General features: G+C 56.8%; 2 protein-coding genes across 2 annotated transcripts in view; both read left to right on the forward strand.

The window, feature by feature from the left end:
* ARHGEF17 (Rho guanine nucleotide exchange factor 17) overlaps window positions 1-11,414 on the forward strand; it is a gene marked incomplete at both ends in the record, with an annotated part of 36,980 nt that extends 25,566 nt beyond the window's left edge. Inside the window, 19 exons of the mRNA XM_080612900.1 lie at window positions 816-998; window positions 1,289-1,405; window positions 1,712-1,804; window positions 2,995-3,171; window positions 3,439-3,489; window positions 4,827-4,936; window positions 5,068-5,153; window positions 5,248-5,366; window positions 5,644-5,857; window positions 5,969-6,042; window positions 6,179-6,372; window positions 6,458-6,702; window positions 7,028-7,274; window positions 7,350-7,436; window positions 7,534-7,601; window positions 7,959-8,107; window positions 8,197-8,371; window positions 9,721-9,963; window positions 11,224-11,414. Of these exons, the coding sequence (XP_080469026.1) occupies window positions 816-998; window positions 1,289-1,405; window positions 1,712-1,804; window positions 2,995-3,171; window positions 3,439-3,489; window positions 4,827-4,936; window positions 5,068-5,153; window positions 5,248-5,366; window positions 5,644-5,857; window positions 5,969-6,042; window positions 6,179-6,372; window positions 6,458-6,702; window positions 7,028-7,274; window positions 7,350-7,436; window positions 7,534-7,601; window positions 7,959-8,107; window positions 8,197-8,371; window positions 9,721-9,963; window positions 11,224-11,414 (2,823 nt within the window). The remainder of the gene's footprint in view (window positions 1-815; window positions 999-1,288; window positions 1,406-1,711; window positions 1,805-2,994; window positions 3,172-3,438; window positions 3,490-4,826; window positions 4,937-5,067; window positions 5,154-5,247; window positions 5,367-5,643; window positions 5,858-5,968; window positions 6,043-6,178; window positions 6,373-6,457; window positions 6,703-7,027; window positions 7,275-7,349; window positions 7,437-7,533; window positions 7,602-7,958; window positions 8,108-8,196; window positions 8,372-9,720; window positions 9,964-11,223) is intronic.
* A 4,638-nt stretch (window positions 11,415-16,052) lies between these two features.
* Window positions 16,053-22,922, forward strand: RELT (RELT TNF receptor; the record flags this gene model as incomplete). The annotated part of the gene is made up of 10 exons (XM_080613469.1): window positions 16,053-16,097; window positions 18,044-18,133; window positions 18,210-18,370; window positions 18,456-18,541; window positions 18,692-18,928; window positions 19,144-19,224; window positions 19,301-19,376; window positions 19,459-19,644; window positions 19,718-19,832; window positions 22,884-22,922. 10 exons carry the CDS (start codon window positions 16,053-16,055, stop codon window positions 22,920-22,922), a joined length of 1,116 nt encoding a protein of 371 aa, XP_080469595.1.
* Window positions 22,923-23,753: the final 831 nt, after the last annotated feature.

Below are 23,753 nucleotides of genomic sequence, written 5' to 3' on the forward strand. Positions count from 1 at the left end.
CTTGGGATGATTCCTCCTTTGCCAGACTGGACGGAGATGTCCGAAGCCACTCAAGGTTGGTCTTGTCCTCGCCACTCAGCTCCGTGGTCCTCCCACCATCCTGGAGGACACCATCACCCCAAACCAGTCAAGCAGAGGAGGCAGGAAGGCTTGAGAAGACCTTTCCCACCCTGCATCCATTGCAAACCCAGCTCTTCCATTCCTGCTCCTCTCAGCAGCTCTGCCCCACAGCAGGAGGAAAGGGCTTCCATAGCCTTGCAGAGGACCTGCTTTTCCTGCCTGCCCTGAGAATTCCTCATTGGCCATTGCCCAGAAGAGGCTGCTGGATGCAATGGTCCAGGGTTTGATCCACCACCAGCCCTTCCTGGTCCCAAACACCCTAAATCCCATCAGGAACACACCAGCCTTTGGATCCCATGGTCGTGTTGCCATGATTTCCCAGCAAGATCAGGCTCTGTTGCAGATGGAAGTGACCAGGGCTCATGACAGCAGAGACTTGGAGCCTCTCAAGGCCATGGCTGAGGGACAGAGGACATCCTCATGCAGACCTTTCCCAGTCCGCACACTGCAATGGGGATGCACTGAGTGGGATGGGACTCAGGGAAGATGAGGTGCAAAACCTGCATGGACTTGGTGCTGTCTGGTCCTTCTGGTGGCTCCTACAACCCAGTGTTCGCTGGGGGAACTCCCTGCTGCAGGATGCCACCAATCCCCATATTGAGCATCCCCATTCTTCTACAGGGGGTGAAAAATTCCTTCTGGGAGAGGTGGGAAAAGCAACCTATGGGGACCCCCATGCCTTTGCTTCCCCATAGGGTTACATGAAGCCGCTGAAGCAACCAGAGAACTCGCTGCTGTGTGACCCATCGCTGGTGGATGAGATCTTTGACCAGATCCCTGAGCTGCTGGAGCACCATGAGCAGTTCCTGGAGCAGATCCATGACTGTGTGCAGAACTGGCACGAGAAGCAGAAAGTGGGCGACCTCCTGGTGCAGTCGGTAGGTCCTCAAGGGCTGGATTTCCCTGAGGGACCCCAGCTCCAGCAGGAGAAGTTTTGGATCTAGAGGCAGGGAAGTGATTTCAGCACAGGCCAAACAGGCCTGGGATGGAGAACAGGAGATAATCTCCAGGCCTGCCGTCTGCTTAGCGTAATGTGGAAAGCCAAGGGGGGTGGATGGGGGGTGAGCCCTCCCCACTGCAGCCCTGAGCCAGTTTAACCCTTGGGGGCAGCTTCTTCCAGGCTTATCCAGGATGTCCATGCTGGATCTATCCCCTTTTCCCCTCCCAGTTCTCCAAGGATGTGCTGGTGAACATCTACTCTGCCTACATCGATAACTTCCTCAATGCCAAGGATGCTGTCAGGATTGCCAAGGAAGCCCGGCCGGCATTCATGAAGTTCCTGGAGGTGGGTCCTGGTTCTTCTCCCCATGGATGGTCCAGAGCCACTTGCAAGGCTGCTGGTGGGGAGGGATGGGGGTTAATGGGAGCAAACTGGTAATTTATGGTCAGACTGGGATACTCCCCCCATGTTCTTCTTGGTTTTGTTGCAAAGAGGCGAAGTTGGGATGAACCGGAGTCACTCCAGGTGGTGTAAAAAGGAGTCACCCTGACTCCGAATGGGTGTTGTTCCCAGTCCTGGGCTGGTGGGACACAGCAGGGACCCAGTGTCCAACCTAACGGGCCCATCCTTGTCCCCCATGGGTTTTTGCAGCAAAGCATGCGGGAGAACAAGGAGAAGCAGGCTCTCTCGGACCTCATGATCAAGCCGGTGCAGAGGATCCCACGCTACGAGCTGCTGGTGAAGGTGGGTGCAGGCAGGAGGGTGCCTGTGCCATGCCAGGACCTGGGGGCACCACGGCTCCTCCTCACTCCCGTTAACAGGAGCTTTTAGGGGTCTCAGGTCTCTCCAGGCCTCTTTTCATAGAATCACAGAATGGTTTGGGTTGGAAAGGACCTTAAGATCATCCAGTTCCAACCCCCACTGCCATGGGCAGGGACACCTCACACTAAACCATGGCATCCAAGGCCTCATCCAATCTGACCTTGAACACCGCCAGGGATGGAGCATTCACAACTTCCCTGGGCAACCCATTCCAGTGCCTCACCACCCTCACAGTAAAGAATTTCTTCCTTAGATCCAATCTAAACTTCCCCTGTTTCAGTTTGAACCCATCACCCCTTGTCCTGTCACTACAGTCCCTGATGAAGAGTCCATCCCCAGCATCCTTGTAGCCCCCTTCAGACACTGGAAGCTGCTCTGAGGTCTCCACGCAGCTTCTCTTCTCCAGGCTCAACAGCCCCAATGTTCTCAGCCTGTCTCCATACAGGAGCTGCTCCAGCCCCTGAGCATCCTCGTGGCCTCCTCTGGACTTGTTCCAACAGTTCCAACAGTTCCCATCCCTTGACACAGAGTTGGTGTCCCCAGGCATGCACATGGCTCTGTCCTCCTGGGGATGGTCACCCTGAGGATGTCACCCTGCTGTCCCCACTAACATGGGTGTGAAGTCCCCTTCCCCTCTACCTTTCTGCTGCAAGGTTGGACATTGCAACACCATTTGGGGACCTGTGCCTCAGTTTCCCTGTGCCAGGGGCACTCTTCCTGGTGATGAGTGGTGCTTTCACAGAGTCACAGAATGGTTTGGACTGAAGGGACCTTAAAGCTCCTCCAGCTCCAACCCCTGCCACGGGCAGGGACACCTTCCACTGGAGCAGCTTGCTCCAAGCCTCATCCAACCTCACTTTGAACACTTCCAGTGAGGAATTTCAGGCATCCATGCAAGGTGATGATGTGTTCTCAGGAGCTGGTGGCCTCTTTAGGAGTGGCAAAGACCAACCTGGTGGTGGCCAAAGCTCAAGGCCTTGTTTCTTTCCCGCATGGGGCTGGTTTCCATGCCCAGCAGCCAGAGCAGTGTGGTGGGGACTTCTGCTTGTTGGTGTCATGGCATCACTGATGACTTTGCTTGTGGTGACATCCCGGCTGTGTCCCCATGGTAGGACCTGCTGAAGCACACACCTGAGGACCACCCCGACCACCCTTTCCTCATCGATGCCCAACGCAACATTAAGCAAGTGGCCGAGAGGATCAACAAGGGCATGAAGAGCGCGGAGGAGGTGGAGAGGAACGCACGGATAGTGCAGGAGATCGAGTCCCACATTGAAGGGATGGAGGACGTATGTACGGGGGTCTTACACAGGGTCAGTCTTACCTTGTCCCCAAAATGCAGCCAATTCTGCTCCTTCCAGGCCACCCCAGGCTGGGCTGCTTGTTTTCTCCTCTGGGTTCTGCTTTACCCATCCTCACTTGGCCTTGGTGGGTTCATGGGGGTTTAGAAAGCTCTGGGGTGCCTGTTTTGAGCCAGGGGGCTGCAGAGGAAGGGACAAAGCCCATGAGGGTCCCCCCCTCTGGCTCTCCACTCATGAACTTCCTTGTCCCCACAGCTCCAGGCCCCACTCCGCAGGTTCCTGCGCCAGGAGATGGTCGTGGAAGTGGTAAGAACCGGGTGGTCCCTTGATGCTACCAGGGCCGTGAGACCACACACCGGATGGGACAGTGGGAAGCTGTGATTGCGAGTCATGGGATGCCTGTGTGCCCACGGGAGGCTACAGATGGATGGAGGGATGGAGGGATGGAGGGAGGGATGGATGGATGGAGGGATGGAGGGATGGATGGAGGGATGGAGGGATGGATGGATGGATGGGTGGATGGAGGGATGGATGGATGGGTGGATGGATGGATGGATGGATGGGTGGATGGGTGGATGGATGGGTGGGTGGATGGATGGATGGATGGATGGGTGGATGAATGGATGGGTGGATGGATGGATGGATGGATGGGTGGATGGGTGGATGGATGGATGGGTGGATGGATGGATGGATGGGTGGATGAATGGATGGATGGATGGGTGGGTGGATGGATGGATGGATGGATGGGTGGATGAATGGATGGGTGGGTGGGTGGATGGACAGGTGGGTGGACGGGTGGATGGGTGGATGGGTGGGTGGGTGGATGGACGGGTGGGTGGACGGGTGGATGGATGGATGAATGGATGGGTGGATGGGTGGATGGATGGGTGGATGGATGGGTGGGTGGAAGCTGCATCAGGAGAAGTTCAGATTGACATTAGGAACAGGTGTTTTGTTGAGAAGTTGGCCAATCACTGGAACAGTCTCTCCAAGTGGTCATGGCACAAAGCCTGTAAGAGTTCAAGGAATGTCTTGATGATGCTATTAGTCATATGGTTTAGTGTTGGGTAGTCCTGCAAAGAACAGGGAGTTGGACTTGATGATCCTTATGGGTCCCTTCCAACTTGAGATACTATATGATTGTATAAGGATGGATGGATGGATGGATGGATGGATGGATGGACGGATGGACGGACGTATGGATGGATGGATGAATGGATGAATGGATCAGCAACAGACTGATGGGGACAACATAAAATTCCCCAAGTGTGGGGGATAATAAGATGGGTTTGAGAGCAGGCAGGAGGCTGGAGATGGAGACCATGAGGGTCTTGGTGAAGTCCATGGCTGGTGTTCCCACGGTGCTGGTGCTTCCCTATGAGTGGGACCCTATGGGTTTCCCCACACAGCCATTGCACCATTGCCTCCATTCATCATCACAAGGACATAGCAGGTCCCATGCAGATGGTTGTGTGGGACCCATCATACCCCGCAGCCTCCTTATACCAAAGCAGCACATGGAGAAACTGAGGCAGGGACCACCCCCTGCCTCATTTTGGCATTAATTATGTTAGCCATTAATTATGTTGGCTGTATTAATCATGTTGGCCATTAACCCCTTGGTGTTTCCCACTGCTCCATAGAAGGCAGTGGGTGGGAAGAAGGACCGCTCCTTCTTCCTCTTCTCGGACCTGCTGGTGTGCACCACATTGAAGCGCAAGTCGGGCTCCCTCCGCCGCAGCTCCATGAGCCTGTGAGTACCACCAGGCTTGGGGACACCCACTGGGATTAACCCACGTTGTGAGGGTTATCCCCACTGAGCTGACCTGGCTTCAGGGTGCTGGGGATATGGGTTCAGCTCCACCATCCCTTCCAACCTCACAGGTACACGGCGGCCAGCGTGATTGACACTGCCAGCAAGTACAAACTGCTCTGGAAGCTGCCACTGGAGGATGTGGACATTGTCAAAGGTCTGGTGGAGTGTCCCGTCCCATCCCATAACCCATTGCTCACCTCTGGCTGGTGGGCAGAAGGGGTTGATGCCATACATGTGTCCCCACACAGGCGCCTCTCAAGCCACCAACCGGGAGAGCATCCAGAAGAGCATTTGCCGCCTGGATGAAGACCTCAGCACATTGGGGCAAGTCAGCAAGTTATCAGAGACCCTCAGCTTCCCCCACCAGGTATGGGGATGGTGGCCCTGAAGCTGTCCCCTGGATGAACATATTCCCAATGGGACCACTTGGGATGTCCTTGGTGGGAAGGAGAGCCTGTGGAAGGGTTGTTGGCCATGAGTGTCCTCAGAGAACCAAGATGCCACCAGCTCTAAAGTCACAAGGGGGATTGGGGCAGCTTCTGAAGGATGCTTGGGGATGGATGAGGGGCAGCATCAGCCACGTGGCTGGTGGTGGCCCATCCATGAGCTTCGTCCCCATACCTGAGCATTGTCCCCATACCCAGAGCCTGGATGACGTGATCAAGGACCTGATGGCCGCCATCCACCGGGAGCTGGCGGAGAAGCAATCCCTGTCCTTCAGCATGGCCTTCCCCCCCAACAAGGTGGAGCTCAGCACCACCAAAGCTGACGGCACAGAGAACTTCATCTTTGAGTTCCCCAACCCCGATGCCCGGCTCGGCTTTGAGCAAGCCTTTGAGGATGCCAAGAAAAAGCTGGGTAACAGCAGGGACCAGGGAGGGGGATGTGGTGGTGAGCTCAGCATCACCTCCTGCTTTGATAGACCCCTTTCCTCCATCACTTCTTCATCCTCCACTTTGATTTTCCCAGCTTCCAGCAAAAACTGCCTGGACCCAGAGTTCCTCAAGGCCATCCCCATCATGAAGACACGGAGCGGGATGCAGGTATTCAGAGGTTGCATTCAAGCATCCCATTGGAGCTTGTGGTCCTCTCCATCCTGCTGTGCTTGCTGCTGGGTGCCGAGAGCTCCTGCATCATTCCCAAATGACCCAGCTCATCCCGTCTTTTCCTCCCTTGCAGTTCTCCTGTGCTTCTCCCAGCCACGGCAGCCCGGAAAGCTCCCATGAAGTTTGGGTTTGCAACAGCGATGGCTACGTGGGGCAGGTCTGTTTGCTCAGCATCCGTAAGGAACCCACAGTGGAAGCCTGCATCGCCGTCTGCTCCGCCCGCATCCTCTGCATCGCCTCGGTGCCCGGCCTCAAGCGGGTCTATAGGTAGGATATTCCCACCGGCACTGCGGAGCCAGCAGGAAGGGGCGATGCTGGAGCTGGTTCTTTCCCCCCCATCCCACTGTGGTAGCAGGGAGCCGGTGGGCAGCCCCTCGTCGGATCTGGTGCCGGTGCAGCCGGAGGACGCGGGGCCGCAGCCCTGCCTGCACATCTCCATCTCGGGTTCATCGCTGGAGCTCTCGGAGCCGGTCGATGGTGGCAACAGGGAGCTGGTGCCCTTTGACAGTGATGACACGGATGATGAGTCCTCACCCAGTCCATCAGGGACACTGCAGAGCCAAGCCAGCCACTCCACCATCTCCTCCAGCTTCGGCAGTGAGTCCTCCCCAGCCCTTCCTTAGCAAAAATCTCCCCTTTTTGACCCAAAGTTACAAGCATCTCCATTGGTTTGGCTTGGATTCCATGGGGAAATCTGCAGGTGGAGGCCTTTGAGGCAAGGATATCTTGGGAAAAGAGATGTTGGGGGGCATCAGCCCAACACCATGGGTGGCTTTGGGTAAAACCTGGTGGGTCTGGGGGCTCAGCATCCCTAAGTCCTCCTTTGGATTTGACCAAAGGGACCTATGGTGTCTTCCCCATCACTTTGGTGGGTATCAAACGGTCCTGCTCTGACCCGTTCCTTCCTCCTCCTCCTCCACAGATGAAGAGATCCCAAGCTGCAAGGAGGCAGCAGTGGAGACAACGAGCTCAGAGGAAGAGCAAGAACCCGGCTTCATGCCCATCACTGGCACCTACGGCCCGAACCGGCACGGCGAGAGCCCCACGGATGGACGAGCCCTGCGCCGCTCCAGCCGCGGCTCCTTCACCCGCGGCAGCCTCGAGGACCTCCTCAGCCTTGACCCTGAAGCCCATCAGAGCTCCATGTGGTTGGGCACTGAGGATGGCTGGTACGTCCCTGGGATGGGGGGATACCTGCGTGTGGGCCCCCACTGAGGTGAGCTCAAGCTTTGCTTCTCTTGCAGCATCCATGTGTACCAGTCCTCGGATAACATCCGCAACAGGAAGAACAGCATGAAGATGCAACACGCTGCTGCTGTCATGTGCATCTTGTAAGTGTTGGAGGGGGGGTTTCGGCCCCGTGATGTCCATAGCAGGGTGGTTTGGGGTGGCTGAGCAGGGTCTGACAAAGGGGTTTTCTCCTCACAGGTACTTGGATAACCAGGTTTTCGTGTCGTTGGCCAACGGGGAGCTCGTTGCGTACCAGCGGGAGGCAGGTGAGGATGGATTTGGGGTATCCAAAGGCACTGGTGAGGTTAAAGGAAGCCCCAAAGGGGGTGGTTTTTGGGTGAGTGGCTTGGGCAGCCCCTGGAGAGGGATGCTCTGAGTGCTGGTGGCTTCCCTGCCTCTATGGGAAGGGAAGGGACATCACCTCAAGAGATGCTGGAGACCCCAAAAGCATTCTCCTCGTGGTCCTTGTCAGGTTCTGGCATCCCCTGGGGACCTCAGCTCATGTGCCCTCTAATGGGGAACCTGGAGACAGGCATCTCCAGCCACAACATCCCACCAAGCCAGGTGAAGATGGTGCTTTCTGGGGGTGCTTTAACTTCTCACCCCACTCCTGCTCCTCACAGGCCGCTTCTGGGACCCCCAAACCTCCAAGTCGGTGTCGCTGGGCTCACCAGGGAGCCCCATCACCAAGATGGTGGCAGTGGCAGGGAGGCTCTGGTGCGGCTGCCAAAACCGGGTCATCGTCCTCAACACCGCCACGTTGGCACAAGAGGTACCAGGGGCGGCGGCGGGAGGCGGAGGGGACGGTGATGGGCACCGGTGGCACCATCGGTGGCATCGCCGTGGCTCTGTCCCTTGCAGCACACGCTCCAGGTGGGGCAGGACAGCGGGCGCAGCGTCACCTGCATGGTGAGCTCGGGCACGGGCGTGTGGGTCGCGCTGCAGAGCAGTGCCCAGGTCCGGCTCTACCACGCCACCAGCTACGAGCAGTTGGCCGAGGCTGATATCACCCCCCCGGTGCACAAGATGCTCGCGGGTAAGTGCCACCAGCGGGCGCCAGCTCCATCGCTGTCACCAGTGGTCCCCGTGGCCATCGTCTGCCGTGGAGATGGGATGCTCTGCAGCAGCCAGTGCTGGGAAATGTGGTATCTCCTGCATCCCGGCCCGTGGGGCAACAGGACAAGCCCTGGGTGGCTGCATAATCCCATGTAGGAAGAAGGCAACTTCTGGGTATCAGCGTAATCTCACAGGGTAATAGGGAATAACCTGGATGGCTTCATAATGCCAATGGGTAATAGGGAATCCCTTGGATGGCTTCATAATGCCAATGGGTAATAGGGAATCCCTTGGACAACTTCCTAATGCCGCAGGGTAATAGGGAATCCCTTGGATGGCTTCATAATGGACAGGGTAATAGGGAATCCCTTGGATGGCTTCATAATGGACAGGGTAATAGGGAATCCCTTGGATGGCTTCATAATGTCACAGGATAATAGGGAATCCCTTGGATGGCTTCATAATGGACAGGGTAATAGGGAATCCCTTGGATGGCTTCATAATCCCATAGGGTAATAGGGAATCCCTTGGATGGCTTCATAATGGACAGGGTAATAGGGAATCCCTTGGATGGCTTCATAATCCCATAGGGTAATAGGGAATCCCTTGGATGGCTTCATAATCCCATAGGGTAATAGGGAATCCCTTGGATGGCTTCATAATGGACAGGGTAATAGGGAATCCCTTGGATAGCTTCATAATGGACAGGGTAATAGGGAATCCCTTGGATGGCTTCATAATCCCATAGGGTAATAGGGAATCCCTTGGATGGCTTCATAATGGACAGGGTAATAGGGAATCCCTTGGATGGCTTCATAATGGACAGGGTAATAGGGAATCCCTTGGATGGCTTCATAATGGACAGGGTAATAGGGAATCCCTTGGATGGCTTCATAATGGACAGGGTAATAGGGAATCCCTTGGATGGCTTCATAATGCCACAGGATAATAGGGAATCCCTTGGATGGCTTCATAATGTCATAGGATAGCAGGGAATCCCCTAGATGGCATGTGAAAAGTCCCACCCTGGAATCGGGCAGCCTCTGGGCATCTGCACATTCCGACATGGATATCAGGCAGCCCCTGAGCCTGTGCATAATCCCATATGGAGAAACAGATCCCTGGGCATCTTCATAATCCCACAGGATAATAAAGTACCTGCGCAATCCCATCACCAGGCATCGCCATCTGACAGCAGCCTGGGGTGCTTTATACCAGCCGGGGGGCTTGCGATGTCCCTTCCCCATGTCCCATGGGCCGCAGGCACCCCGGGAATGGAGACATGGAATGCCGGGCAGGGTGGGAAGCTGACGGCCGCGTGCTCCACAGGCTCGGATGCCATTATCCGGCAGCACAAGGCCGCCTGCCTGCGGATCACGGCTCTCCTGGCGTGCAAGGATTTGCTATGGATCGGGACCAGCGCCGGCGTGGTGCTGACCCTGTCCGTGTCAGCCAAGGCAGCTCCAGCGCTGGTGGGGCTGTCCCAGGGCCACACCGGCCACGTCCGCTTCCTCACCGCCATCGAGCTGCCCGATGGCTTCGAAGTCCTCTTCCCATTGCCGAGGGAGAGCGGTAGGTGGGATAATGGGGGGGGGAGCAATCCTGACCCAATCCAAGGCAATGGAATGCTGTCCTGCTGATGGATAACCTCGGAATGTGGCCATCAGAGTGCCTGCTCCACCCTTAGAATCCAAGGAGGAAAATGGGAAGGGAGGGAATTGGGTGTTAAGCTGCCCCTGCAGGGTTTGGGGATGGCTCGAGTGACCCCAGGTTTCCCTGGGAAACCCTAATTCTCATGGGGAAAAGCCACCAGAGTGTCACCACCTTTGAGGGGTGGGATGGGGAGATGCAGGCAATGAAGGGGGAATGAGGTAATTTGGGTGGGAATGGCTAATAAGGATGGGAGGGGATAATTTGGGGATGGGAGGAGATTTTTGGGGACCAAGATGTGGCACCTGGGAAAGTGGTGGTGACATTCGGAGGATACTGGTGGGAGGATGCTGGGGGGCTGATGTTCAGATGATGCTGGGAAGATGGGAAGATGATGCTGGGGTTGTGCTGGTGGGATGCTGGTAGGGTGGTGCTGGTGGGAGGATGCTGGGATGTTGCTGGTGGGATGCTAGTGGTGAAATGATGCTGGGAGGTTAATACTGGGAGGCTGATGTGAGGATAGTGCTGGTGGGATGCTGGTAGGATGATGCTGGTGGGATGCTGCTGATAGGAGGATGCTGGGATGGTGCTGGTGGGATGCTTATGGTGGGATGACACTGGGATGATGCTAGGATAGTGCTGGTGGGACGATGCTGGTGAGGCAATGCTGGTGGGGTGATACTGGTGGGAGGATGCTGGGATCATGCTGCTGGAATGATGCTGCTGGGATGATTCTGGGATGATGCTGGTAGGACGCTGCTGGTAGGATGCTGGTGGGATGGTGCTGGTAGGAGGATGCTGGGATGATGCTGATGGGATGCTAATGCTGGGATGGTGCTGGGATGATGCTAGGATAGTGCTGGTGGGATGATGATGGTGGGGTGATACTGGTGGGATGATACTGGGATCATGCTGCTGGAATGATGCTGCTGGAATGATTCTGGGATGATCCTGGGATGATGCTGGTGGGATACTGGTGGGATGGCACTGGTAGGAGGATGCTGGTGGGATACTGGTGGTATGGTGCTGATAGGAGGATGCTGGGATGATGCTGGTGGGGCGATGCTGGTGGGGCAATGCTGGTGGGATGGTACCAGTGGGATGCTGCTGCCGCGGTGCTGCTGGGAACATGGGAGCCGTGCGGGCCCATCCGACAGCACGTCGGTGTTCTCCACACGGCAGGGGCCGAGAAGCCAAGCGAGGCAGAGAAACGAGACCCATCCCGTCCCCGTGCCCCTGCCCTGGCTCTCTCCAAGCCCAAGATGCTGGTGATCAGCGGCGGGGACGGATACGAGGATTTCCGCCTGACCAGCAGCAGCGAGACGGTGGGAAGGGACGACAGCACCAACCACCTCCTCCTCTGGAGAGCATGAACAGCCACAGCCCCCCAGGGCCAGCCCGGCGAGGAAGGGGGGTGCTGGCCCCCCTGTATGCAGAGGATGGGGGTCCTGACCCCCCTCCCCGCCACCCCCAGCCCCAGCGCCTCTCATCTCCAACCCGGCTGCTCTCTGTGTGCTCGGGGTTGGGGGGGATGAGCCCCGGTCCCCCCACTTTCCCCCACAGCCACCACGCGGGACTGGGGAGGGGGGGGCTGTGGGACACGAACCGATTTGGGGGTGTGGAGAAGATGGGGAGGGGGATGAGTCCACTTGGGAAGGCGCTAACGAAGGAGGAAGGCGTTAAGGAGCATCCCTGGGGACCGGCCGGAGGATGCTGTGTACAGCCAGGAACCTGCCTTGCTCTCCGGTTGTGTGTGTGCCTGCTTTGGGGGGGGGACAGGGAGTCAGAGCCCTGTCACCCCCCCCCCCTTTTCCCCTGGGACCCCCAGCCATGCCATGGGAGCATCCCAGGGACAATCTGCCCGTGGTGTCCCCCTCGCCCCGGGCCTCCCGCTAACCCGCTCGCTCCATCGCAGCACCCAGATAGCTCTGTTTGTTTGTTTGTTTGTTTTAAATATATATATATTATATATATAAACATCCTCGTTTATTATGGGGGGGTCAGGAGCATCATCACAGCGCTGCTGCTCGCTCTGCTCTGGAGATGGGGGGTTAAAACCTTCCTGGTTCATTGCCCCGAGATGGAGCTGGACCCCACTGATGGAGCTGGACCATGCAGGGAGGGGAGGACTGATGGAGAGGGGGAATTGAGGGATCCCCCATTCCAATCTCTGTGATTCCCATGGGGCTTCGCAGCTTTGGAGCAGGATGAAGGCGCCTTTGGTGTTCAAAGCATCTTCTGGACGAGGACAAGGATCTTCGCATCCCTGTGCCAGGCAGCAGGGATGCTCTCCTGCACCCCTAAATCGTGGTGACAGAAGTTGGGACCTTAAAACTGAGGCTTTCCTGGACCAAATTCCCCCCATTTGCCCTTTTTTCCTCCCATTTTCCTGCTTTCACCCCAGGGTCCAGGTGAGGCCCAGCCTTCTTGTCCCCATGGGATGAGTGATAACAGCGGTGGCAGGGATGAATGGGGGTGACCCCATCCCCACGAAGCCCTGAGTGAGTGACAGGGATGCTGCTGTCCCATGCCCATCTCTCCATCCAGGATGGAGTTAACACTGGGATGATGAGGACATTTTGGGAAGGAAGGAGCAGGATTTTGGTCACTTGGGGGCTTTTTGTCATGAGAGGTCACCTGTGTCAAAATGAAGCCTTGTCCTTTTCCTTGGGGGTGGGTCATTCCCTCCTGGATAACTCCCAAGGGGGGATGTCAGGGGGGATCCCTCCCTCATTGGGATGTATCCCAGCCCCTTGCTGTCCCCTGGGAGCGATGGAAGGACAAACAGCCAGAACAGGAGTCACTGGGAGCACCCGGCCTGAAGGCAACGGGGGTGTTCCAGCGTGGGAAACCTGTCCCCTGTGGAAGGGGACGAGTCCAGGATGCGGTGCACTATAGGGCACATAGGAAAGCAGGGTGCAGCACCCATGGGTGCCCCCCTACGGTGCCCGTATGGGTCAAAACACCCTTATTTCTTTAAAACCTTCCTGTTCCATATGTAAAATCCTCGTTTTTCCCTTTCCCCCCCCAAAACCCCTCCTCCTTTAGGATAAAGCCAAACACCCCCAAATCCCCCCCTCCCATCACTCTTCCCTCCCGCTGCTCCCTCCGCGCCCGGCAGGGGGCGCTGCTGGAGGCAAGGGCGGGGCTAAGTGCTGGGCTGGGCGGAGCTTCTCTGCGTGACGTCATGGAAAAGGGGCGTGGCGAGCCGGAGTAGCGCGCCCGCGGGTTCATTCATAAAGAGCCGGAGGGGAGCGCGGCGGCCCAGCGGCAGGGGCAGGTAAGGGGCACCCCCGGGACCCCCTCTTTGCTTTGGGGGGGCTCATCCATAAAGGGTCACCCCCTTTAATGGGTTAAATACCCCTTGGGGGGGTGCTGCAGCTTCGGGCTGTGTAAAGGGGGTGCTTTTGGGGGTGTGTTTGCTATGGGGGGGGGGGGGGGTGTGTGTTATTCCTTGACCTTATCCTTAAGGAGATACGGGGGGAGCGTCGCCCGAAGTGGGATGCGGTGATTTGGAGCCCCCCCGGTGCTGGCTCCGGCTGCCGCAGCGCGAATGTGGGTTAGGATAAAGGGTGGAGAAGGGAAGAAGTAGGTTAAGGGAAAACTCCGCATCCGCTGCCTGGAAAACGGGATGGGAGCCGCAGCAGAGCTGGAAAATCACAGCCAAGCCCCTGCAGCGGGCGGGATGCCGCGGTGAGGGGCTGCCCCCCCAAAGCGGGGCCGGAGGATGCTGCTGCCTGGGCTCAGCGCGACAGCGATGCTCCCTGCCATCATTTGCCTTTAAGAGACTGCGCTTCTGTATTGGTTTCGTTGTTCCGATGGGGCCCGGGGGGATGCGATAGCGCTGAGTTTACCGGATAATCCCCCCCTTGTCCCACGCTGCCTCCAAGAGCCGTTCCCAAAGTGTTCCCGAGCAGCTGCTCGTTTTTTAGCCCGTTTATCTGCAGGAGCCATCGGCTGAAACCCGGCTCCCCCATGGGGAGGGGAAGCCCTCGCTGGAATCCCAGTGGGCAGCTTTGGGTTACAGGGTCTCTTAAGGGCATGCTGGGAATAAAAGGCTTACGTGATCCAGTGGGAACGGGGGAATTCCAGACCCCAGTTGCCTTCCCCGGTGTGTTTGCATTGATGCAAGTGGGGTTTGGAGCTGGTGGAGGTTGGGGTGGCCCCGAAGAGCAGCCAGGGCTGGCCCTGGTGGGGTTATTTTTGGTTCCTTCTAGTTTTTGGCAAGTAAATTGTGCTGGGTTTGGTTTTCCTATGGGAGCTTCAGGGCTTCCCTGCTGCGCTGAGCATCCCACCATGCAGGGGATGGGTTTGTGCCTGCATCCCCCATCCCCAGCTGCAGTGTCCCTGAGCTGCTCCCCAAAAGCTCCACTGACAGCCAGGAGCTGGAACTCTGGTCCTGGGACCTCCTGCATCCCCATGGCAGGGTCTTGGTCATCCAAAGGATGCTCTTAATCCTTGGGTATTAAGCTTGGCCTCAGACCTGCTTTACCTGGGGCCAGCGCTGTTCCTGGTGGGGATTAAATCCATTTGTCTTGAGCCAGGATGGGGCTTGGAGCAAGCTGCTCCAGTGGAAGGTGTCCCTGCCCGTGGCAGGGGTTGGAGCTGGAGGAGCTTTAAGTTCCCTTCAACCCAAACCACTCTGGGATTCTATGATATGGGCTCTGCTGGCCCATGGCATCACTTATCCACAGCTCATGGTCCCCTGGGCACAGTGGGACCTGCTCATAGAATCATAGAATAGTCAGGGTTGGAAAGGACCTTAAGATCATCCAGTTCCAACCGCCTGCCATGGGCATCCCCTTCCAAGGCCATTGCTGCTCCTTTCCTGGCACGGCAGCATCCCAAACACCTCAGGGTGTCCCTAAGGTGCTGCTATTAAACACTCAAATACCACCACCCTCAAGGATTAATAAGCTTGATGTTGGGCTTAAACCTTAAGCTCGAGTTTGAGTAGTGCTGGCTTACAGGGTGGAGGCTTTGCACCAGTTTCATCCTCCCTCCACAGTCAAGGGGCACATCCCAAGTCCTGGAGGTGTCCCCATGGAATGCCATTACACCGGGATGATGCTCAGTGGGGAGGTGGTACATGATGGGGTGATGGTGGCAGCGGACTCAGTCCCCCCCAAAATCATGGGGTCCCAGCTTGGCATAGGTGTTGTTGCTGGTGCAGATAGGGCTTGGGGATGCGGCTCCCAGATGGGCTCCATGCTGGCACCTTGAGGGGTGCTCCCTTACTGGGAGTTACTGGGAGCAACTGGAGCACAGAGGATGCTCATTTTGGGCTGGGCCATCACATCCCAACCCAGGTCCTGTCATTGCCCAGCTCTGCCCCATTCACCCCCTGCATCCCCCCTCCCATGGGTCATTGGCTGCATCTCCCACGGGTGATGCCAAGCACTGATTAGGAGAAGCAGAGGCTGTAACGAGGCCCTGGTGTGGTCACAGGACCGTGACAACCGGGGCAGTTTCCATGCGGGCACAGGGGCTGGATCTGACTTTGGGATGTTCCTGACTCCTCCCTTCCCTTCCCGGTGCTGTCAGCATGGATTGATTCAGGAATTCTTTAAGGAATTACAGCCCAAAGGGGGGGATGAGCCTGCGGGAGCCACGTTTCATTTCACTTGATTTTTATACTTCTTTATTATTCAGTGACTTCATTTCCCTGTGGCAGATGCACAAGAGCCACCTCCAGAGCAGGAAAACCCTCATTTAAAGGTGTTCACCCTCACCTGCTCCTTCCCTTGCTCCTTGCACAGTTCCATTGTAGGGTTGGTCCCTCTGTTTCAGATGGAATTGGGATCTGCAAGGGAAGGAGATGATGCTGAGCATCCCATAAATCCTCTAACAAGGCTTTCTGGGGGTGGTGGAAGCCACTGCTGCAGGGGTATCCAGGCAGATGCCTTGGAGCATCCCAGTGGATGGGAACAGGGGTCCACAAACTGCTTCCCTGCTGGGATTTCCCCTGGATGGTGACCCTGGTGCTTCCCCTGGGCAGGTCTCCCCTGGTGATGAAGAGGAGCGGGATGCGCTGGTGGCTTTTCGCTGTCCTGGGGGTGAGTATGGCCTCATCCATCCCATCCCATCCTCCTGCGTCCCTGCTTCTGCCTCCTCTGATGCCAGAGCCCAGGCCAGCATCACTACCCCATGGCCACAATAGGGCGCCCCAATACATTTCCCACCTGGAAGCTTGCAGCAGCCCAGCCCTGGGGAGATGCTTGGGTTGGGTTGAGGTTCCCCCTTTCCCTCCCACATCCTTCCTCCTCCTTTTCCCTCTTCTGCTGAAGTTTCTGTTTGGGAATGTGGCTTCTCCCTCGCTGCTCCTGCTGGGACCATTGTGTTGTCCCGTATCTGAGAGATGCTCTTGGGATGGACCATGGGGGAACCCCAGGGGCTGGGGCTGCTCCTTGGGGTGCCTTGGCCTCAGCAAGGGTCATGATGGGTTTTATCAGCCACAGTCAGTTTATCACCACGATGTCACTGGTGATGGGTTTGCATCCATCATGGTCTGTGTGATGGGGTGGCATTCATCAGGTTGCTGGTGATGCCTGTGCATGCAATGGGATTGCATCTGTCACGTCCCTTGTGACAGGTTGGTGTCACGGTGGTGCGTGCGGTGCCTTGGGATCCATCACGTCGCTGGTGATGGGTTTGTGTCCATCATGTCCAGAGGGACCTCGACACGCTTGTGAGGTGGGCTGATGCCAACCTGATGAAGTTTAACCATGCCAAGTGCAAGGTCCTACACCTGGGTAGGAGCAATCCCAGGCACAGCTACAGGTTGGGCAGAGAAGAGATTCAGAGCAGCCCTGCAGAGAAGGACTTGGGGGTGTTGGTCAATGAGCAAATGAACATGAGCCGGCTGCAGTGTGCGCTCGCAGCCCAGAAAGCAACCGTATCCTGGGCTGCATCAAGAGGAGCGTGAGCAGCAGGTCGAAGGAGGTGATCCTGCCCCTCTGCTCTGCTCTCGGGAGACCTCACTTGGAGCATTGTGTGCAGTTCTGGTGTCCTCAACATAAAAAGGACATGGAACTGTTGGAACAAGTCCAGAGGAGGCCACGAGGATGAGCAGGGGCTGGAGCAGCTCCTGTATGGAGCCAGGCTGAGAAAGTTGGGGCTGTTGAGCCTGGAGAAGAGAAGCTGCGTGGAGACCTCAGAGCAGCTTCCAGTGTCTGAAGGGGGCTACAAGGATGCTGGGGATGGACTCTTCATCAGGGACTGTAGTGACAGGACAAGGGGTAACGGGTTCAAACTGAAACAGGGGAAGTTTAGATTGGTTATAAGGAAGAAATTCTTTACTGTGAGGGTGCTGAGGCACTGGAATGGGTTGCCCAGGGAGGTTGCGAATGCTCCATCCCTGGCAGTGTTCAAGGCCAGGTTGGATGAGGCCTTGGGTGCCATGGTTTAGTGTGGGGTGTCCCTGCCCATGGCAGGGGGGTTGGAACTGGATGATCCTAAGGGCCTTTCCAACCCAAACCATTCTATGATTCTATGTCAGTAGTGATGGGTTTGCATCCACCATGATGCATGCAATGGGTTTGTATCCATCACATCACTTTTGGACAAGGGCCTGTAGGGCCAGGCCAAGGGGAATGGCTTGAACCTGCCCGAGGGGAGACTGAGATGAGCTCTTAGGCAGAAGCTGTTCCCTGTGAGGGTGCTGAGGCGCTGGCCCAGGGTGCCCAGAGAAGCTGTGGCTGCCCCATCCCTGGCAGTGTTCAAGGCCAGGTTGGACACAGGGGCTTGGAGCAAGCTGCTCCAGTGGAAGGGGTCCCTGCCCGTGGCAGGGGTTGGAGCTGGATGAGCTTTGAGGTCCCTTCCAACCCAAACCAGGCTGGGATTCTGATTCCATGATAATCCCTCTGGTCCATGCACTGGCTTTGCACCCATCACATCACTTGTGACGGGTTCACCTCTCCTGCACCCCCACCAGCACAGCTCTGGCAGCAGCAGGATTCTCACAGCTCCTGGTGCTGAGCACTTCTCTTTGCTTCTCCTGCAGGTGCTGAGCAGCCCTGGTGCAAGGGCCGGCAGCTGCGGTCCCCGGGATCATGGGACACCAGGATGTGCACCTGGAGAGGAGCCCACCGGGGTAGGACACGGTGCATCCACCCTGGGTGGAAGGTGCTGGATCCATCCATCCCTCACCTCCCTCTCCCTCCATGCAGGAATGTGGCTCAGTGGGGATGTGCCGAGCTTGTCCCCCCGGCACCTTCTCACGGGGGGACACATCCTGCTCTGCTCACACCCGCTGCCGGGATAGGAACAGGATCCTGGTGGCTCCGGGGACCGCAGGGACCGACAGCCGCTGCGGATCCTGCCTGCTGGGGTGAGCCCTGCCTGGGGATGCTGCAGCCCCACAGCCCCGGTGCCGCTCGTGGGCCACATCCTGACCCTCCCGTCCCACCCCGCAGGTTTTACAGCCCTGAAGGCGAGAAGGAGCCCCTGGGCCGGTGCCTGCCCTGCGCCAGTGCTCCCCGCAGCACCCCGGGCTGCCGAGGTGGGTGCTGATAGAGCAGGGATGCTGGGATGTCTCCACTCCTGACACGAGTGGTTTCTGCCTCCCTATGGGCAGCAGCGCTCTTGGGAAGATGGGATTCAATCCCAACAAACTCCTCCCTGAGGCTGATCCGGTGCTTTCCATCCCCAGGCCGGCGGCGAGTCCGCAGCCCTGAAACACTGGAGCAGCCGGTGGGGACCAATGGGACATGGGTGGCCCTGATGGGTGAGGAAGAGGAGGAGGAGGCAGCAGCAGCACAAGCGGCCGTGCTGACCATTGTCCCAGTCTTCTGCGCCATGGGGCTGCTGGGCATCCTGGTCTGCAACCTGCTGAAGAGGAAGGGTTACTACTGCACCACCAGCAAGGAGCCCCAGCCTGGAGCCACCGGTGAGCCCTGGGTGTGCCACATCCATCGTCCCGCGTCCATCGTCCCGCGTCCATCGTCCCGCGTCCATCGTCCCGCATCCATCATCCCGCATCCATCTCCTCTCATCCAGCTCATCCCCCTTGCTTCTGGTCCTCACTGTCCCAGGGCATCCTGTTCATCCATGGTGGGGTTTATCCCTCAATCACTGAACCCCCCCCCCTACTTCTACCTCCAGGTCCCAGCTCCATCTACCAGCTGGAGGATGCCAATGAGGACACCATCGGGGTGCTGGTGCGGTTGATCACTGAGAAGAAAGGTCGGGGGGGGTCCCTGGGTGGGGGTGAAAAGGGTTGGACCCCCCCCATGACCCCCTTTTGGTGTCCCCCCCATAGAAAACGCTGCAGCGCTGGAGGAGCTGCTGAAGGAGCATCACAGCCAACAGCCACCGGGCTGCACCCCCCCAGATAAGTAAGGAGCCCCCCAAAGCTGCACCGAGGACCCCCATGGTAGGACCAACCCCCTGCTGATGCCGTCTCCCCCTCCTCCCCAGGCTGCACCTCCTGCCTCAGTTTCCCCCCGCCTGCCAGCACCAGCAGCACCTGCACACAGTGCAGGGCCCAGCCCCATGTGCCCGCTGCGGTCAGAAGTGGCCCGAGGTGCTGCCAGCGCTCAGTGCCACCAAGGGCCCCAAACCCGGGGGTCGGCCCAGTGAGGTCACCATCCTCTCTGTGGGCAGGTGAGTGGGGACCCTCCCCGTGTGTCCCCCTCTCTGCAGGGTGGGGACAAGCTGATGCGATGCCCCCCAACAGGTTCCGGGTGTCCCGCATCCCGGAGATGAGGAGTGATGCAGGGGGTGAACCCCACCATGGACCCCTGCCCACTGGGAGTGGGATGTGGTTGAAGAGCACTGATGGGCCCCCCAAGGTAAGGGAGGGTGATGGGACGGTGGGGGGGAGGCTCTGGGGGTCCGTCATGGGGGAAAAGGGGGTTTCAGGAAGCTGGGGGGGGAGCGTTAACTCTGAAGCCTACTGAGGGCATCTGGTGAGGTCCAGGATGGAGCAGCCCAGCACCCCTGAGCCTCTTCCAGCAGATGGGAGGCTGCTTCTAAATGGGGTTTGGTGAGTTCCCCCCTTCATCCCACCCCCTGTATTCATCACTCCTGTACAGGGGAGCTGTGGACTGGGTGCTGATGGGCTGGGTGCTGGTGCAAAGGGGTGCTGTGGGTGGTTCTGCTTTAATACACCCCATCCCCTTATATCTGCACATGCACTCCTATAGCATGTGAAAAGCATGTATGCTCAAAACACCCCACAGAGCACATTCACATGCATTTACATGTATAAATGTGCACTCATACGTGCACAAATGGATGTGTGTAGGTGCATGTGCACTCATATGTGTGCATGCACCTATACATGTGCCTATAGCCATGCACAAAGCAGGGCACCCAGAGGGGACAGAGCGGGTGTCACACACTGCAGGGTGCTGGCACGGGCTGTGGGGCTGCTGCGTGACACAGGGGCAGCTGCACGGGCACACGTGTCCTCACACATGCACATACAACCCCCTGCAATGGGGCTGCTGCACGTGGGCTGCAGCCACACGTGTCTGCATGGAAACACGTATGTGTGAGCATGTAGATGTGCACGCACACGTAGGGATGTGCACACATCACTGCACAGGCACAGACTGAGATGTGCATATGGAAACCCACCTCTGCACATCTACATACATGTATGTACATTGACATACGTGTATGCTGTTCTACGTGCATGCAAACACACACCTGGAGCTCTCCAAGCATGTCTTCACGTGCACATACACACAGATGTGCCCACATGGGTTTGTCCACACCCTGCTGCACATGCACACGTATACGCATGAACACATGCATAAATGCTCATGCAAACCCACATGCACTGATGTAAATGCACACACACATATGCAGTCACACACACACGTATGCAGTCACACACACACGTTATGCAGTCACACACACGTGTGCAGTCACACACACGTGTGCAGACACACACATGTATGCAGTCACACACATGTATGCAGTCACACACACGGTATGCAGTCACACACACGTGTGCAGTCACACACACGTATGCAGTCACACACACACGTTATGCAGTCACACACACGTGTGCAGTCACACACTTGTATGCAGTCACACACACGTATGCAGTCACACACATGTATGCAGTCACACATGTATGCAGTCACACACACATGTATGCAGTCATACACACACTTGTATGCAGTCACACACACATGTATGCAGTCACACACACGTATGCAGTCACACACATGTATGCAGTCACACACACATGTATGCAGTCACACACACACTTGTATGCAGTCACACACATGTATGCAGTCACACACATGTATGCAGTCACACACACATGTATGCAGTCACACACCCACACGTATGCAGTCACACACACGTATGCAGTCACACACATGTATGCAGTCACACATGTATGCAGTCACACACACATGTATGCAGTCACACACACGTATGCAGTCACACACATGTATGCAGTCACACACACATGTATGCAGTCATACACACACTTGTATGCAGTCACACACATGTATGCAGTCACACACATGTATGCAGTCACACACACATGTATGCAGTCATACACATGTATGCAGTCACACACATGTATGCAGTCACACACATGTATGCAGTCACACACACATGTATGCAGTCATACACATGTATGCAGTCACACACATGTATGCAGTCACACACATGTATGCAGTCACACACACGTATGCAGTCACACACACATGTATGCAGTCATACACACACTTGTATGCAGTCACACACACATGTATGCAGTCACACACACGTATGCAGTCACACACATGTATGCAGTCACACACACATGTATGCAGTCATACACACACATGTATGCAGTCACACACATGTATGCAGTCACACACACATGTATGCAGTCACACACATGTATGCAGTCACACACATGTATGCAGTCACACACACGTATGCACACACACGTATGCAGTCACACACACACTTGTATGCAGTCACACACACGTTATGCAGTCACACCCACACGTATGCAGTCACACCCCCACACGTATGCAGTCACACACACACACACACTTGCATGCAGTCACACACACATGTATGCAGTCACACACACACGTATGCAGTCACACACACACGTTATGCAGTCACACACACACGTTATGCAGTCACACACACACGTATGCAGTCACACACCCACACGTATGCAGTCACACACCCACACGTATGCAGTCACACACACACACACACTTGCATGCAGTCACACACACACATGTATGCAGTCACACACCCACATGTATGCAGTCACACACCCACACGTATGCAGTCACACACACACACACACTTGCATGCAGTCACACACACACACGTATGCAGTCACACACACACATGCAAAGCAATCCTTGCCCACGGAGCTTTGTAAGTGTGCACACACAGAGATGGGCACCATTCACACACCACTGCACATGCAAACGTATGCATGGAACAAACATGCACATGTGCGCATGCAACCCCCCCCTGCACACACACACACACACGTGCACATGCTTAGTCGCACATGCAGACACACGTGCACGTGGAGCTCTGTAAGCGCATCCTGGGCACTGTGTCCCATCCAGCTCCTGTCACCCCAGGTTTCCCCGGCCATCTGGGGTCACCTTGACCCTGCTGAGCCTGTGGCCAAGTCCTGCAGGGCCTCAGCATCCTTACGGGGGGATGCTGGTGACGTGGGGACAACCTGGGTGGCTGCTTTTAGCAGGAGGAGGTGTCCCCTCCAACAGGGATGGCCCTGGGTAGCGACAGCCACCACGGATGTTGGTCTACGGAGTGACACAAGTGGCCCCAGCCACTTGGGTGGTGCAAAGGGCCCAATGCAGCCTCATTCATGGTCCATCCCTTGTCCTTCACAGCTGGCACCAGGCCTGGGGGTGGCCTCAGGGGGACGGTGACACCCACAAAGACCCCATGGAGGGGACAGAGGATGTTGGGCACTGCATGAAAGCCAGTCCTGTGTGGAGCCATGAAGTGCTGGAGGCAGCAGCTTGGCTTCTGCTCCTGCCGCCAAGGTGTCCGTCAGGAGCATGGCAAATCCAATGTCTGGCCCAGCTGGTGAGAAGGATTCCCTGTCCCCAAGGACTGGTGGTGGCCATGGCATGGTGGGGTGATGGAGAGCATCTCCTGGAGCTGCAACACCGGTGGTGGTGGCCACATCGTGGTGGGCTGATGGAGAGCATCTCTGGGAGCCATGATGCTGGTGATGGTGGCCACATCGTGGTCCCCTGATGGAGAACATCTCCTGGAGCTGCAACATCGGTGGTGGTGGCCATATCATGGTGGGCTGATGGAGAGCATCCCTGGGAGCCATGATGCTGATGGAGGTGGCCACGTTGTGGTGCCCTGATGGATAACATCTCTGGAAAGCCACGATGCCAGAGCACAGCTCCATTGGAGACACCATGCAGTGGAGGATACCACGCAGTGGAGGATGTCATGCAGCTGGGATGCCATTTCACGGTCACCTTCTTGGTCTATTGAACTGAAGCCTCTCTAGGAACATCATGAGCTCTTTCCTTCCATCACGAGGCACCAGCACTCAACACTGCAGTCTAATGACAGTCTGTGGATCATGGAACAACTCCCACCTAACAACAACCCACCCAGGGCATGGGTTGATCTGGCCAAAGCTGGTCTCCTGCATGTACATCTCTATCCAACACCTCAATCAGGCCAGGAGATCCACTCTGCTCACCATGAAGCTCACACACTCCTATAGGATCACA

This window comes from Psittacula echo (genome assembly GCF_963264785.1).
Source record: "Psittacula echo genome assembly, chromosome: 3".
NCBI classification, from domain to species: Eukaryota; Metazoa; Chordata; class Aves; order Psittaciformes; family Psittacidae; genus Psittacula; species Psittacula echo.